We start from the raw sequence: 18,214 nt of genomic DNA, 5'->3' as shown, positions 1-18,214 counted from the left end.
ATGTGTGACATCGATACCATTATCTATTGTAAAAAAAAAGTTTAGTGTAATATTGGTTTTGTTTTGGTTTCAAGTTTGCTAACATATGTAATATATAACGCGCTAAAAATGTGTTTTGTCAGATTCCAACAAATCATGAATTGTTTAGAAGTTTTTTAAATAGAGAATGTTAAAACATAAATAAAGATTTTTTTTATTTGCTCACCCCGACTCAATTTGCCAGCACGGGTCACAAATGATGCAGCAGCAAACAGAAATGGGGAAATTTCATAAACAAAACAATGCCTTTGGTTCTGTCGAAAATGTAAACAGGATGCATAAAGCTTCTATATTTGTCCACACCCATTTTGATTAGAGTATTAAATACTTGAAAAGAGTTAAATTAAGATTAGATTTAGAACAGATAAAAATGTGCGATTAATCGTGAGTTAACTCATGACAATCATTCGATTAATCTAAATTAAATATTTTAATCTATCGACAGCCCTTGTCAAAATACAAAGTATTATTATGGGTCAGAGGACATGAAATAACTCACGTTATTCTAATAGATTTTTTTATTACAAAAATCTTAAGTAGAAACTAAATCGATTTTATTAGCGTTTACGGAATTGCAGTCCGCATTAAATAAAAAGTATGTGTTTGAGTGTGTGAAAGCCATTTTCTTCCAGCTGGTATGACCGTTTTATATTTTTACTCTCCCAGCTGTCCTATAAAGTCCCCTCCCTGCCCCACACACTTACACACAGACCCTGTCCACTGCGGTATTTGAGTCATTAGGGGATTTTACCAGAGAAAGGACCCATAAATTCCTTCGCTCTCCCCAAGACAGAGGAGCTCTTTTGAGGCATAAGGCCGCCACCTCCCCTCTCAGGTCAGGAGTGTGTGAGGGCCATCCCACTTTTTAGTGGTCATGACCTCTGACATCAACTAAAGAACATTTCTCTTTAATGCTGTGGGGCCCAGATGGAAGTAATAGGGTTGCTATGTATGTGTGTGTGTGTTTACACATTCTTTATAGTTTTTTAAATTTATAAATTAAAGATAAGTAATGAATTATATTGATATTAAAAGTGTTTTTATTTATTGCTTTTGTAATTCATTCTCTAAAAATGAGAAATACAGATGTAGAGTTTATGAGAAAGTGAGGACTCTGCAGTGATGCTGGTATGGATCCAAACCTCAGAGCTCTGAACTTTGCAACCTTCAGCATCTGTTCAAATACACATCGTTATCGCCATAACTTTCTGTTTATCTGTTCATCTTTTTTGCTGTCATCCATCCACAAATATATGTCCATCATTTCACGCATTCTTTCTCTCTTTTCTAGGTTAACGTGTATATTTTGGGGAAAACCTTCCTTGTTTTAGCTAGGGAGCTGTGCATCAATGCACCTGCTATTGGTAAGCATTATTACAAGTTATTACAGACCTAAAATTACAAAAAAAAATTACTAAAAGAGAACATTTTTATATTTGTAGTGGTGTATTAGTGTAATTTAGTTTTTAACACACAGATGGTGCTGTGCCATTGTAAACTTAAATCAATTTCAAATTGTTTAACTATGGTGGTCAAGTAAAAATATAAAGCAAACAAGTCTCATTTTTCCAACTTTTTTTTAGTCTTAAAAACAGCAATGCTTAGTTTGAAACAGTATAACAAAATGTTTTACAGTGGTATAGTAGAAGTGGTATAGAAATATAATACTGATGAATAAAAGTTAAATGTTTTATGGTTTTCAGTGTTAAAGTCACTTGGCATCAAGGCGTCAACAAATAACCATTAAATAACATGGCAGTCAACGCTGCCCAAGTTCAAGTGCAAAAACTGCCCATTTTCTACTGTACACAGGCAGATTATGAATAATTAAAAATAAAATAAGAATAAATTAAATGGTATGTTTTAAAACAATATGTTTAAAGAATAAATAAGATTGGAGAGCATTTCTTTGCGGGTGTGAGACATAAAACGGATTAGATGTAAGGAACCCCCCCATCCACCAGAAGTGTCTTGCAGCTACATAATGCGCAAAGGCATTTATTCCAGACAATAATCTACCCGCTGTCCTTTTTTAATAGATCAGTCCAAGTACTCAAGCATAAAATATCAGCTCTGGAATTTGTCCCCCTTGCACCCCTGTTCCATTTGTACTGTCAGAGGAACACTGAAACTGGAAGGTGACTTTCCCACACTGGACTTCTGTCATTCCCTCCTGTCCAAAATAACTTAGCTCGGTCCCATCCAGAACAGCACTAACAGTGTAAAATGTATCTTGCTCCACCTGAACTGGATGCTCGAACCGCACAGGAAATGTTGAGCTAGAACCATCAGAAACAAATTTGGTCAGATTTTGGGCCAAAAGCACCCCCTTTCTCTTGAGTTCGATTCTGACGCTATATTCAGCTTTCCCTCCGCTGGAACCATACAGTCCGAGCCCAGCAATAAACACACGTTTGTCCACGGCAAACTGGATGCTGTCACATCGTCCACGGTAGCGCCACTGGTTGCTCCGGTAGGCGGAAGATTGAAACCGATGACAACGTTGTGGCATCAGCCCCTTTCTGGGAGTAACCGGGAACCCGAGCGAAGGTTTTGTCGCAGCTGTGTACCAAAGGAAGATGTTGTGTGTTTCATCAAGGGTTAAAATGTTTGACTGTGCTGCATCATCTGCAAATTCCTGTAAGGTCATGGAGGGTAGGCGCACAAGGTGCAGCGCTTTCCCCAGCACAGCGCGCTGGTTTTGTGGTGTGGTGCTCAAGCCTTGCCTCCGACACTCTGCATCAGCCCAGCTCAGAACTGCCTGGAAGACCACAGCCTCCTTCACGTTAAGAGTCTCCCTATGTAAGATGCACTCAAGCGTTGGTAAATCAATCTCAGAGAATCCCTCAGAACGCAGTGCAAGCTCCGCCTGTGCATCGATCACTTCCCAACACCTCTGTGTGAGATCCGGCTCCTCGAACAGCCGACTCTGAGATAGCAGCACGCACGCATTTCGCGCCTCCAGGCTCGTCTCGAGGAAACCCACACACGCTCGAGCCAGCGCAGACACCAGGTATTTCTTGGCAGCGTAAAGTGTAGCCAACACTGTGTCTGGTGCTAGGTCAATCTCATCACTGTACATGTATCTGATAAAGGAGAGGATAAAAATAAAGGTGTTTAGGTGACGTTCTTTCAAACCTGCCTGAAAGCAGCTAGTTTACACTTCACCAAAGATTATCTGTTTAACAGACTCTGCTACTACTTTATATACTGTCTCCCAGTGTCCCGCAAGGAAAACGTCATTTGCAATCCAATAAACGTATGTAATAGCTCTAAAATAAGAAGGCAAACCCTTGCCTTGGTGGACCCATCTGTGCAGCCTGGCATGAAAGCCGAGTGCCCTGTTATTAATGCCCGGATGTGATTAATGAGTCTTACTTGAGTAGGATGAGAAACGCAGCGGGTTCCACATCTGGAATATGGATATCAGAGTCTCCTTCCGCAAGATCCCCGTAAAACATAGCACAGAAAACTGAGCTCCCGACTGCCAGCACGTACTAAAAAGAAAAGATTTAGAGTCAGTATCTTAGATTTTGAGAAGTCTGTAAGAGACTCAGAGAGCGATTTCATGTGAACTTACCTTGTGTGCCGGGACCCTCTCTGACTCACCGGGCGGACCAACAATGAAATGAACGTCTGCCATTTGTTCATTATTGAACATTTGGGCATTTCTGAATAAAATAAAAACAAAATATGCATACATTTTGATTTCATGTAAACGAATATAGATATTACAATCGGAAATATTATTAAAAAAAGTTTAATAAACCATCACACACATCACTTCTTTTTATTATAATTTTTTTACATTGATGCATTTGGCATACGGTTTTATACAAACCCCTTGTTTTATTATAACAATGGTGTAGTGACATAGTAAGTGCTTTTTGGCGTATTGATCACCTTTTGTTAATCAATGGTCATACTATGGTTACTTTAGCAAAATCATGGTTAATTTGTGCCTAACCATATAGTTTAAATATAGTAACCATGATTTTGGTTTTATTTGTACTAAAACTATGTTAATTAAACAATTTTATGAGCGTGTTGTTGCTACAGCGCAATGCTCAATACTTGCCTTTCGCGTAATGTCGGATGCGCGGTCTGCCAGCTGGGAATCTCTACGTTGTTGTTATTGATATTTTGCTCCGTGGTCGGTGTCGTAGCGATGGTCGTGGTGGTCTGCGCGTCCGTCTCCACGTTCATCTTCTCGGACAGGTTCAGCATCACGGTCCCGTTCTTCGGCACCGTGACAGGGTCGTTCACAGGGTACAGTTCCGCTGCCATCCTTTTCTTGAGAGATAAAGTTACGATGTTATAGCATACAGAGAGCCTGTCGGGGTGCTTGCTTGCCCTTTTCAACTTTTTTAACGTTTCGGGGAGCAAGAGTAGAAAAGTCACACATTTCATGATCCGGCCATGATGGGACAGTTTGCATTGCGACGCAGCGGGCATGAGAACAAAAACGAGTTTAGATGAAATATAAAAAAATGAAGATGATTTCTTTCAGAAACCTCCGTAGCCTGGGATATTCCTAGTGGTAACAAAACACCATCCGCTTTCCTTAAACGAAGAGGCATTAACGTTTGTGTTTCACCGACCATTTGGAGAGATCAACCTTCCTTTTTCTTTAATCGCATCCTTTCCGTTTATATAACGTTACCGAAACATCCAACCGAAATCGCTTTGAAAGTCACCAAAGAGCCCAAAAAATACAGCCCACCAAATAGAGAGAGTGCCGATGTATACTGAAACAATGCTCAAGCCGATCTTTTCTCTGCTGTGGCCACGCGAAATGAACAAGTTTGACTGAGTTTATTTTGAGGTCTCTCTCTCCCTCTGACGTCAGGATCAGAGGGTTGTCCCTCCATCCCTTCCGAAAACTGCATCTTGTTCCCTCGTTAGCTTCGTATAAAAAGATTAATGCACTTTATTCTTCATATGTATGTTTATCTGTACTGTAGGTGTCATTCAAAATCAAAACACGTCCGTTCTATCAAATGCGTAGTACGTTCATTTCGTCTGTCTTAGTTTTTACCTTTTTAATACTCGCAGGAACAGAGCAGAAATACATGATTTTTGTACTACATTAGCAAATAATCAGCAATCATGTATTGTTGTTTCCTTATCTTTTGGATAAAGGCGTTTGCTAAATGACTAAATGGTAAAACATGTCGTGCACAGTATTTATGTACGTTTCTGATGACACATTTTAATCCGCGCGCTGCGCTTTGTAAACGTAAGATTTACGTCACGGCGTATATAGGAAATAGCATGCGCTCTCTTACCTCAGGCGATGCGAAAAAACTTCAGATTGTGTATTTCGTTCGTGTTTTGCAACAGTACATCTGGACTCAAAGCGATGTCAAAGTTTCATTGCTCCGGTATCTTGTCAATACTGCTGCGCGCGCACGAGTGGGTTCCAAAACAATCCCGCATTCTCTCTCTCTCTCTCTCTCTCTCTCTCTCTCTCTCTCTCTTTCTCTCTAAAGCGGCTTATAGTGAACATATGTAGTGCAGATTAGATCTGCTCATTCTTTGTTAGAGATGACATTTTTTGCTTTGGTCTGAAGAGGTTTAATAATTGGAGTTGAAGAATAGTTAGAACTTATCATGGCTAGTAACTTTAAAGTTCACTAATTACGTTTGAACTGCCCACAAATTGATGATCATGAGCCACTGTAATAGCCACTGTAATCATTTGTAATCGTCTGCTCATTAATGCTGATTAAATGCACCTAACCGCCAGATTTGACACCCCTACATTCTAGAAACTAAAATGCAAAAGAAGAAGTTTCCAGAAGCTCCAGAGAGATGTGTTGTTGATGTGTTTTGTCTGTTTCTGTTTGTTACAGATCCGTGTCTTTACATTCCGCGTTTTACGCAAATGCTGGAATTTGGGGAGAAGAGTCACGAGGTTTCGATGACGGCATTGCGTCTCTTGCAGAGGATGAAGAGAGACTGGATGCACACGGGACGGAGACCTTCGGGCCTCTGCGGAGCAGGTAACCATGGCAACCCTCCCCTAATGGTGCGACCTCTTTAATGATGTGAGCTAGTGAAGGGTTGCTTTGTTACATGCGCATAAGCACATACACCATCAGCAAAACATCAAGCGTTTCCTTCTCCTATATTTGGGATTCTCTTTTCACAAATCTCCTTTAGAACGTAAAGTTTCATACTAGTCACACAATGTTGTTGTTTTTTCGAACATTTCCTCAAATCATAAAGAGCGCACCCCCATCTTTGTATTAAGATTTTTGCTCTTAATATATTCAGTAGGGTAAAATAGTTATTTGCATTGTAAAAGCTTAATTGCAGAAGAGGTGCAGTACATTACATTTTTATTGCAGTGTCGTCAATAAAATTTTTATTTCCATTCTGCACTTTCGTGTTTCGTGTTAACTTTTAGGCAGAGTTTTACTCTGTACAGTAATTAAGCTTTTAAAATAACTCACTCGTCCTGCCTCTCAGCTTGGGTTTCTCTGCCCCCCTTCATTGCAAAATCTGAATAATTAATATGCCATTAATCTTTTAGCAGTCAGGACTGCGAAAAGAGGAAGCTTGAGTTTTAAAGAGTTTGTTTCGCAGCAAGAGATCAGAGGCTTGAGAGGGACAGACAGACTGACAGAGAGAGAAAGAAAGTGTGAAAGACCAAGAATGAAGACGGACACAGAAGACTGAATGTGATGAAAGCCTCAGGCTCGTTGAATAGCACTTGTGTAATAGCTGGAACGCAGATTGGTTTTTGTTCCTGTGGGGTTAACAGTAGAGAGGGCTTTTTTGATAGCTACTGTTTGCACAAGAACCTTTAGGGTTAAGCAGAATGGCAGTGTATGTATAGTGATGTTTAAACTTAGCGTTTCATTAAAATCAAACCATTCAGAACCAGTTTTACTAAGATGCATTTTTCACCGTAATAGGATATTGAACTCAACTGGATTTTATCAATTGGGAATTGATTGGATTGTGAAAAGTGGGTGTTATGCCTTGGGCTATTGAGAAACAGTGTCCACTGTGAATAAAGATTGCAATAGCATGTTTTTCGAAATAACCTATGTAGCTTGCACTAAGAGAGATAATGTGAATTACAATGATTTGGTTTAGTGTTGACTTGACAAGCATCATTAAACTCAAAGATTTTTAATAGCTTTTACATTTACATAAACCTTCATACAGTATGCACACACAATACAGTTCTGTTGTGATGTGTTCACCTTATCCAGTTTGTCATATAGTTCAGAAGTGCATCTGGTTCCTCATGTTTCTTTAATGAAACAGAGTGAAACAGGCATCTGGGGCTCTGCAATATTACAGGTGCATTTAATGTCTGTTTGTTCTGCCTGAGGTGAGTCAGCAGGGATGCAGGTACAGCGAACACACTTTTCTAAAGCCTATTAAAGTTTCATATTTACCTAGACTCCCTCTTTCTCCACTCTTATTTGCTCCATCTTTCTTTTACCGAAAGTATGTTTGTGTTTTCGCAGCTCTCTTGGTTGCCGCTCGCATGCACGATTTCCGTCGAACAATTAAAGAAGTGATAAGTGTGGTGAAAGTGTGTGAGGCTACATTGAGAAAAAGGTGAGATTTAATCTTAACCATAACAAATATATACAGTGATGCTTATTATAATGTTATTCATACTATATAATTAACATCTTAGGAACCATTTTACAATGATGTTTTGTGTCTTGACCCCCGGTCTGTTTGATTGACAGGCTGAATGAGTTTGAAGACACGCCCACCAGTGAGCTCACCATTGAGGAGTTCATGAAGGTGGACCTGGAGCAGGAGTGTGACCCACCCTCATTCACGGCTGGACTCAGGAAGCAAAAACTAAAACAGGTTACAAATAACGTGGCACTTTCAATTAGAGATTTAAAAATTTATATCAACGTTATTAGTTTATAAACTATAAATCAAGTTTCCATACATCCCTGTATGCCCGAATGCCATTTGCCTAAATCTTTCTCTGCCAAATCCTTTTAACAGATTGAGCAGGAACTTGCAAAGAAAGTCGATGATATTGAAGGTAACCCTAACATTTACACTACACACATTTGCATTATTGATCTTTAAACAATCCTAACGTGTTGACTGAATAAGGATGTGTTGCTGTGGGTTCATTTGCAGGTGAAATCTGTGGGTATCAGGATGAGATTGAAATAGAGCTGGAAAGCTGTAGGCCCAAACCCAGAGGGATTTATGCATCCTCTTCTAGAGAAGGTATAAACGTCACACACAATAATATAAACACAGTGTAGATGTCTATAATGAAAGCATTTGCAGTCAAATGATCATGTTGTTCAGAATTGCTCATTGATTGGTGAGAACTGCTGCTCACCTAAAGAACGCCGTACCTTTGTCTTCAGGAAGTGAAGTGCAGAAATTCTTTGTTTAGATTTTTATCCAATTAACTCCCTGTTCAACTTTACCCACAAGGCCAGAGATCCAGTGCTTCCTCATGCATGATATCTCTAATGGAGTGATTACAGTGGGGAGTTAATTAAGCCTGCGAGCGTGGGAGTGTTTGTTTGTGCGAGTTTGTCTTATCATGAATGTTTGTTTCCATTTTTAGGGCCCGAGCAACCTATTGTTCTTCAAGGAGTTATTATTATTCCATGTGTGTTTGTGGTCATGTATGTTGGTGTGGTTGAATTGTGTAATTAATTTCTCCCCATGTCAGCTGGATCACAGAAAAGCTTGAAATTAAAAGACAAAGAAACTAGCTTTGTGTTTTAATTACCAGAATAATGCATTTTAATTATGCATTGGGTAAATTATGTCATATAGAAATGTGCTTATAGCTGTTGAAAAAGAAACGTATTATTCTGCATGCACCACATCAAAATTGGACGAAAATACTAAATGATGTTCACAACAGCTTTTAAGTCTAAATTTGCATAATTTATTTCAAATTTGGTTAATTTAATTTTTTTCAGTGCATTCCTACTTTCAGTCATTAGTAATTATTATTCTGACAGCAAAAATCTCTAATATCAGTCAGGTTGCAAAGGAGTCTTCTGTAAAAGTTTCTCAAAATTGTTATATTATGTTTTAATCTTTAATGTGATTATGCGAGTCATGTCGGATATAATTCTAAACACATTTTTTATTGTACATTTATTTATGCATTAGGGATCGATCGGCAAGAATCTGGAAAACGATACATATCTCACGATATAGGTGCGGTGTCTTGTGCTGCATTGAAATGCTTTAAATCAAGGCAGTAACCTAGGCACACCACAATATGCAAACCTTAGCAAAAAAAATTGCTAGTTGCTCCTCTATGCTAGTACTTCTGTCACTGTTTAAGTTCACAGATAAGAAAGAATGCTATCTAGTGGTCGGGATGTAAACTCCAAACAAAGCAAATGCCATGAATCTTGTATGATTTTTATTTTTACAATATCGATATAGCTTTTTTTTTTGAGAATTTATACAGTACTGCCCAACAAAATATTGCAATACTCACATTTATCAATATTTTCTGGCGTGCCCAGTATGAATCGTTATATTGAGGGAAAAATAAAGGATTTTCCTTCATGCTGCCTTGTCAATTTGTGTAATTTCTTATGGTAGCAAAACAGTTTCAGGCAGTTCAGAGGCTGCCATCTGTGTATTGAGTGTATTGATGAGATTGATGTGTCAGTATGGCTTAATTATTAAAAGGTCGATTTTTAATGTTATCAATATTGAAATTTCCCAGAGGGAGGTTATTTTTGAAGAACTAGTACAGCAATGCTTGTCTCCATTTTTTTATTTGTTGTTTGTTGTGATTCAAGAGATGTATTTATATTCTCTCTTGCTTTTTAGATGATGTCATATCCTTAGCATCCTCTAGTCTTCTTGTTGGTGATGATGGAGAAGACGAAGAGCTTAGGGCGGCAGCATCTCACCTGTGCAAAGATTCAGGTTTTGTTGAAATGGATGCAGGTGGAGATGAGCGGAAGCATGACAAAGTTACCCCATCCAAACGGCCGTCGTTGGAATTATTGCTTGGGACGCTGCCCACTGCTGCCAGTTTGGGCCTGCCTGAGTCTATAACCAAAATGAGAGAGGAAAAAGAAAACGGTAAGCAAGTAGTTCACTTCACTTTCAGACTGAGGGAGGAGTGACATCTTTTTTAAGCATTCCTGTAGCCTAGTTAGTAGAGCATTGCATCATGAGTTCGATCCCTAGCAAACCTCCAGCATTTACTGATAAAGTGTCACTTACATACCAAATTTACCTGTCTGTTAACACTTTTCATTCATAGATTGTAACTGAAGTGACTTCTTTTACGAACCTTCAGCCTATAACCACATTCACACTATAAAGTTAACCAGTCTCTGCAGAACTGAATGCAAGACTTGTTTATCTGTATGATAAACTCTTGGTTGTTGCATTTTTATGAATAAGAAAATACGACTTTGTTCATCACAGGCAGAAGAGCTGTAGCTGGTAGGCTCCCAGGGTAAAGTTCTGGCAGGTTGTCAGATTTTGTGATATCACGTGTTGTCATGTTTTCGATTGGTTGTGGATGATTTGTATAGGGTGAAGGAAGTGGAAGCCCCCTCTTTTGAAGTACTAATTGAACACAGCACCTTGTCTTTAACGCACTGTCTTTCATCCACCCACCACTGCCGGCTCTGCGTGCGTTTGATATGTCGTGAGACCTGCTGGCGCACTGTGTCTGTGTTTGGTTTGGTGGAGTTGGGAAATCATGACTCGTAGCAGCGGAGGGCTTTTGGCACTAGATTGCCAATGCTTATGATGCGTGAAGTTAAAATTTTATATAACAGGGCAAACCTGTCAATTATTTCCCTGTTTTATTTCAGTGGGTGGTGAGACTGTAGTCACGCTTGAGTCGCATTGAATGTTGGCAACAGGTTATGATGTCATGATCTATGGCTTCAACAATTTGCAATTAACTATTATTGCACCTTTTCAAAAACTGTGTTGTGCACTTTAGCATCCACATTCATAAGAATCGCATTGAATGAAAGTCTAATGTGACCTTTAAGGAAAGTATATTTTTATATGGACAGCCCTGACAACATGGCTTTGTGTCTGTATACGCCTGTGGCCTGATTTTCAGACTGTCTGCTGCAGATTTTTGTCTGTCTGTTTACTCTTGTTTACTCTTGTCCATCCATTCCCTTATTTTTGGGTGTGCTCATTGTTCTATTTCAGACAATAAGATGCTTGTTGGAGTGATCTAGTTCCCGTGTGTGCGTGCGTGTTTGTGTGTGTGTGTGTGTGTGTGTGTGTGTGTGTGTGTGTGTGTGTGTGTGTGTGTGTGTGTGTGTGTGTGTGGTTTTGGTTATACTTGTGAGTCCCACATTTGCAAATGTAGTAAAATGTCAAAAACGAAAATAGTAGTGAATGAAAGAGTGAATATTAAATGGTAGTTCATTTATAAACAACACTATTTTCTGCTGCAAACTTTCACATAGCATCTTTAGGTTATAATAACATAAAAAATTCATATCCATAATTTGATTTTCAAAGATTTATTTTAAAAACTGATTATTTTTCCGCAAAATGCAATTTTTTTCCAATTTCAAGGTTTTTTTTTCAAAATGCTATAAATCTATTGAATCATTATATAAATGTGCACTGATCTTTGCCATGTTATATTCATTTAGTTGACTAGTGGTATACACTGATTAAAAAATAAACATTCATGGCATTAATCAAAACACTTATCATATTAAGAACACTGTCATTGCTGCTGTCATACTTGGGATGTCATCGCTGAACTTTTTTGACAGCGATCAGCTGTAAAATGTTTTGGTCCTGCTTGATTTTCATTGACTTTGGATAAAATAATGTAAAGTTTTTCATACGATCCCCTGGGGTCAGTGTGTTAGCATGACAGAAGCTTGATGCTGTCGTGTGAGAACAAGCAACAGCCGGCATTTTCCCTTCACCTGAGTGGCTCTCACGTAAATTATTAGATTTTGATGGCTTATGTTTCTTCCCTGCCACAGAAAACCACCACAGGTTTATCAATGCCATAAATTATTTTGTTTTTGTTTGTTTGTTGATCACAAAGTAGATGAGGAAAACTAGGATTCTGTGTGTATTTAACGCGCTGCCATTGTTGTTTCCAATGCGTGGAATGGTGCGCTGTGATAGGTTAAGCGGATTTATTGCATTCTGCTGAGAAGGAGGACTGGCATTTGGAAAAAAGGGAGAAAAGATGACAGAATATCATAGCAGATATAGGATTTTGCCTAAAAATGGCGTTTATCACGTTTTGGAACGAAACTCTTCATATTTTGCACAACAGTGTCTGTAGGCACCAATCCTCTTTTTTTATTCTGCCTTGTTAAACTTTTCTGTTTTTCTGAAATCAGTTTTATTCATTGAGTTTGTTAGAGTTGTCTCCCAGTTTTTTTGTGTGTGTGTGTTTTCAGTGCTCCTGTGTAATGTAGTATAATGCTTTGAGAGGGCGGAGAGCCTGTGATCTTAACAATACACAGGGGCAGTGTGTGTCTCCAGATGGTCACTCACTGTCTTTGCTGACCCCCCTTGCTGACCACACAGCAGGAAGTAGCAGCGTCTGCATAACACTGAGCATCTTTCTATGCTTTATTCTTTTGGCATGATTGACAGGTTGTCTCACTTCCCTCGGATTACTGTTAATTTTTCAATATGAGATCGTTTACACCCGGTTTTTAGATCATTTTTGCACACTCCGATCCAATCACAAGTGAAATCCCCTGTATCTTCCATTATCTTTAGACTAAGTGGGCATTTACACTAGGATAAGGAGTAAAGTGGGAGGAGATGGAGACAGAGAAGGGGAGGGAGAGGTGCCTTTCACAGGAGAAGTGTGTGACTGACATTTATTCTCTCTGCACGTCTTTAATGGATCCTCTGGACAGCTGTTTGAGGTTTGTAAAGGACAGATGGGCCAAAAGTGGCAGTGATTCACATTCATAAGGGTTTTGTAACAGACACAGATGTGCCTTTGTCAATCTTCAAAGTGTGTAATTGTATTTTTATTAGTGGTTGACCAATATGTTTTTTCTTATGATACCGATATTGAGAAAGCAGTGTGGCTGATTGGCCAATATGACACACAATTACAGTAAATGAAAGCCAAATCAATGAGGGAAACAAAGAGACAAAGTGGGAGAAATTGGAAACTAAACCATTTGTCTAGCATAATATTGACATAAACATACCCTTTTTATGTACTTATGTATCATGTACTGTGCATATGACACCTTTCTGTACTGTTTAAATAAGAATTTGCTGCACACCAGAGTGTTGTTGTGTGTTACACAACATAACTTCACGTTAAAAAGTGAATAATGATTAGTCATTTACTGTCTTGTCAGACTTTGGCTTTATATCCCAGTGTATTTTCATTACAAATAACAAGTTTAAGGAAAAGAAAGATTTATTGGCCGATTGAAAGGCCAATTGGCCAATGCAGATAATTTAAATATTACAAATTTTGGATTATATATCAGACGCTGCAATATATTAGTCTATCACAAATTTTTAAATGCATGAATGTAATTTTTTATGGAGGCTTTTTTTACCAAAGCATTTACTTTACAGTTGAAGCAAACTTTTGTGTAAATTTTTGAGTGAACTGTGTGATTCGATTGAATCAGATGAATCAACTTTTCAAATTTCACATCATTTTAGATTTAAAATATATTTTTAGTGTTTATTATTATAAAGTTTGGTATTAATTATGATTATTATTATTAGTATAACACATTCTACCTCCCTTACCGTGGGTTCACACCAGCCACGTTTGAGGCGTCAAAATCACGTCTACAGCATCTAGTTTGCCTGTTGAACATTTTGAGTTTACTCACTTCATTCGCTCATGAAAGCCGCACATTAATTTCTAGTCATCTATACATTCACACGGAAATTCACTTTATGGGAGGGGCTACTGCGACTCCGCTCGCTTTCTGTAATCATGTCACTACTAGAGAAAGCTCCTGATTAGTTAACGCAGCACGTTTTTCTGCGAAAGTTCCAATTTTCAACTTGCGCGTTTGCCGCGGCAAAGCTCAATTCGTGCCATTCGCGCGTACGAGGCGGAATCGCGTCTACCGCTTGACGCATCTACCATGGCTGGTCTGAACGCAGCATTATATTTCCCAAAGCATGGAGTGATCAAAAAACGAATCCACTGTTGCAGTCTTTAGAAAACATTATGGTCAAATAAACAGCACATTAAAATAATCCTAAAACACACAATGTATAATTAATTCATATTGCCAGCACAATTATCTTACATTTATGAATATTTGATATATCTTAATATTTTATGTATTTTCTGGCCCTGGTTGTGACTTTGATAGATTAGTATCTAGTTTTAGAAACCGTTTAACTACGAAATTGTCATAACATAACTTTTTGCTATTTTAAACCTGACACATATGTGATTTATGGGTTTAGTTTTCCTTATTTTATTCTGCTGTTTAATTCTGTTTCTTGTCATTCCTGTTGCTCATTTATTGCTTTGCTTTTCGGCTAATGAAGAATGTTTGAAGCACTGACAGTGATGTGATGTCATCTGACAAGACCGCTACTATCTGTGAGGAATATGACATCATGAAAGTTTGACTCCCCGATAGACTTGCAGGGAAAACACGAATGTCTGCAGGAGGCTATATTCATGTGATAGACACATCCAGCGTACCGTTAACATACATTGACAGAAAAATCTGTGTGCGGGCCCCCATGAGGCTGATTTTCCTGTCAAGATTTAACACCTGAAAGGCAACTGAACGTGTGAGAATGGGAGAATCTCATGAATAAAATCTGTTCGAATCATTTTCCCCGTCCTTCTCTGTTACATTTACATTTCATTGTAACCCTCCCCCATCTGTGATGTGCACATGAACAGTAGAGTGTGAAGAAAAAGCACATGCGTATCCTTTCTCTTGACATTCCCGTTCGTTTTTTTTTTCTCTTCAGCCTCTGGGCGATGTAGGCGGTTGTAGCAGGTGTGTGAGTGGGCGAGGGGCTTCCCCTGGGAAGTCTGAGGGGTAAGAAGGGGTCAGTTTTTAATAGGCCTGTCTGCCCACTTCTCCTCCAAAATAACCCCTCCCTTCCCATTCCATATCTTTGCATCACTATTGTCCATCCATTCCCTTCCCTGGCATTCAGCGTTTGTTCTCCTGACCATCCAGTCAGTTTGAGTGACGTTATCAAATGATTGCATTTGGGGAGCTCCTGCTTGTGTTCAATAGTGAATATGGTCCAGGAAGAGGATAAAAGGAGTTGTCAGTCCAGACATATCTGTACGTCTTTAGTCGGACACAGTGCTTGACACTGAACAGGTGTTCCTGAGAGGGCCTTTGAACTGTTCCTGAACACACACACACACAAAAAGACACAGTCAAATTACACGTTAGCATTGCAGTGTATGTTCAGTGTTTTTACAAAATTTGCCCTTAGGGCAAAAATGGTTTTGGATTGAAGATCATAGAGAAGAATAGATTAAGAGGGAGAAAGAATGATTAGTTGTTAGGTGGAGTTGGTAATTTGTTTTCTCTCTCCTTTGTAATTTGTTGCACTTAAATCTTTTAAGTCTTTTGTGTGTATGTGTGTGTTTGTCTGGTTTTAGGTGAGGTTATTCAGGTAATATGGATGTCAAACGTAAAGGCCCAAATAAAGTCAATTTTGAGGGTCTGCGTACAGTGCGTGTGATGCAATTTTTGTTAATAGAAGAGTGCGTCTGTACTGTACTCGCACTGCCGGATTTTTTAAATCCAGCATACAATGTATGCATATTTCGCACATGCATCTGCAGGAAAATGTAGTATGTAGCCCAGGACATGCATTGCATTTTGGCTTAATGTGCATACATTGAACCTCTGACAGTGCATACGTTTGCGTTGAATGCTTTTGACAGTGTATATGTCCGTTTTAGGGATGCATAACGAATAATCGCGATTATCTAAAGCAGAATAAAAGTTTTTGTTTACATCATATATGTGTGTGAACTAGGTATGATAACTTTGTATAAATACATGCACACACATGCATGTATATGTTTAAGAAATGTTTACATGTGTATATACATTTTTATATTTATGTATAATTTAAATTATATTTAAATATAAATACTTAATATATAAATAAATGTATATACTTTCTTAAAATTATACATGCATGTGTGCATATTTATATATACATAATTATTATACACAGTTCACACACACATATATCATGTAAACAAAAACTTTTATTCTGCTATAGATTAATTGCGATTAATCGTTATGCATCCCTACTTCGTGTACACGTTAAAAACAGACCGTACTCCGAGTTTAATGGTACTTTGGTTCTAAATCAAAGTAAAATTAAAGTCCTATCACAGTTTTATGACTGGTTTCATTAACTAGACTGATACGTAATTTTTTTGTAACTGTTCACTAGAGCTGACCCACGATTAGTCGCGACTAATCATTTCATTTGCAGAATAAAGGTTTTTGTTTACATAATATATGTGGGTGTACTGTGTATAATAATTATGTATAAACACACACACAGACACATATATATATATATATATATATATATATATATATATATATATATATATATATATATATATATATATTAGGGGTGGCACGGTTCATGAAAAAAATCCGAACCGTTCGGTTCGCTTGTCTCGGTTTGGAGCGCGTGTGTGTCGCACGGTTCAACGGTTCATGGCATGCGCAATGTAGCCTCATGCCCTTTATGTGACCTCAGATAGCGTTATATGGTTTGGAGAATAAGTAACTGCAGGTTATGTTACGTGTAGAAATGGCAAGTGGGAGAGAAAAGGAAGTCTGCCGGCAGTTGGAGGATGCGACAGCGTTGTATAAGTTTGGTGTGTGAAAACATTTTCATTTCATGTTACCTATGATGACAGCGGAAATAAAACAATAGATAGAACTGCAGTCTATGGGTTGAATGTGTTCGAACAGCCCCAGGAGACCGCCTTCTCTCCAACCATTTATCTGAGGTACTGAACACATTTTACGTCTTTTCATTCAGCGCTATTTTTAGCCTTTCATTGATAAAACGAAAGTGGCTGATTTCCGCGTAGTTTCATTTTGCTAGCGTGTGAAAGTTGCGCGATCTTATTTCATAAATTGCCCCTCAAAGTAATCAGGACAGAAGTAGTCAAAAGTGGACAAAAGAGACGGATGTAAATATTACAGGTGTAAACGTTATGTTTCTCTCTCGTCCACATATTCTCTCTGCAGTATATAAGCAGCCTCTCAGTCATAAATCTAAGAGCTACACTGAAGTTGGCATTTTGATAAATGCAAGTTATCTTTGTGTGCTAAAAATGCACACAAAGTTCATGTAGATGGCAATACACATTCTCTTTTTTGCCAAATAAATGAAAAGCATGTTGAAATCATCAATGTCTTCCCTCTTGCTCTATCAAAATCTCATCTGGCTTTCCTCAGGGATGGTCCCAATAATGTGCTTAGTCAAATTCAGTTTGTGCATGATTACATGATATAACTTTTTTTAATACTGTATCCTAAATTATGGATAATTAATACATTAATAAAAGAATACATTTCTGGAGTGTTAAAAATTCAAAGAAAAAATAACAACAAGAACCGTACTGAACCGAGAACCGTGACCATAGAACCGTGATAAGAACCGAACCGAGGATTTTGTGAACCGTGCCACCCCTTATATATATATATATATATATATATATATATATATATATATATATATATATATATATATATATATATATATATATATATATATATATATTAGGGGTGGCACGGTTCACAAAACCCTCGGTTCGGTTCGTATCACGGTTCTATGGTCACGGTTCACGGTTCAGTACGGTTCTTGTTGTTATTTTTTCTTTAAATTTTTAACACTCCAGAAATGTATTATCTTATTAATGTATTAATTATCCATAATGTAGGATACAGTATTAAAAAAAGTTATATCATGTAATCATGCACAAACTGAATTTGACTTTAAGCACATTATTGGGACCATCTCTGAGGAAAGCCAGATGAGATTTTGATAGAGCAAGAGGGAAGACATTGATGATTTCAACATGCTTTTCATTTATTTGGCAAAAGAGAATGTGTATTGCCATCTACATAAACTTTATGTGCATTTTTAGCACACAAAGATAACTTGCATTTATTAAAATGCCAACTTCAGTGTAGCTCTT

The 18,214-nt window shown here is 38.0% G+C and overlaps 2 protein-coding genes across 4 annotated transcripts in view; one reads left to right on the top strand and one right to left on the bottom strand.

Moving 5' to 3' along the window:
• Positions 1-18,214, top strand: part of brf1a (BRF1 general transcription factor IIIB subunit a) — a 42,490-nt gene that overhangs the window by 7,483 nt on the left and 16,793 nt on the right. For both annotated transcript variants that reach the window (XM_065296440.2, XM_065296441.2), the window contains 7 exons: positions 1,331-1,403; positions 5,895-6,044; positions 7,527-7,620; positions 7,758-7,884; positions 8,032-8,071; positions 8,173-8,265; positions 9,856-10,113. In XM_065296440.2, coding sequence (XP_065152512.1) covers positions 1,331-1,403; positions 5,895-6,044; positions 7,527-7,620; positions 7,758-7,884; positions 8,032-8,071; positions 8,173-8,265; positions 9,856-10,113 — 835 coding nt within the window. The remainder of the gene's footprint in view (positions 1-1,330; positions 1,404-5,894; positions 6,045-7,526; positions 7,621-7,757; positions 7,885-8,031; positions 8,072-8,172; positions 8,266-9,855; positions 10,114-18,214) is intronic.
• btbd6a (BTB (POZ) domain containing 6a) lies at positions 972-5,455 on the bottom strand. 2 transcript variants are annotated; one of them, XM_065296445.2, is made up of 5 exons: positions 5,328-5,455; positions 4,118-4,332; positions 3,620-3,710; positions 3,418-3,536; positions 972-3,125 (listed from the first exon to the last, which is right to left on the bottom strand). In XM_065296445.2, exons 2-5 carry the CDS (start codon positions 4,324-4,326, stop codon positions 2,093-2,095), a joined length of 1,452 nt encoding a protein of 483 aa, XP_065152517.1. In that variant the 5' UTR covers positions 4,327-4,332; positions 5,328-5,455; the 3' UTR covers positions 972-2,092. The 2 variants fall into 2 exon arrangements, with proteins under 2 accessions (XP_065152517.1, XP_065152516.1); XM_065296444.2 differs by lacking the exon at positions 5,328-5,455 and having other exon boundaries at positions 973-3,125; positions 4,118-5,262.

This window comes from Paramisgurnus dabryanus, chromosome 20 (assembly GCF_030506205.2).
Source record: "Paramisgurnus dabryanus chromosome 20, PD_genome_1.1, whole genome shotgun sequence".
Lineage (NCBI taxonomy): Eukaryota > Metazoa > Chordata > Actinopteri > Cypriniformes > Cobitidae > Paramisgurnus > Paramisgurnus dabryanus.
This window is presented reverse-complemented; position numbering and strand designations above follow the sequence as displayed.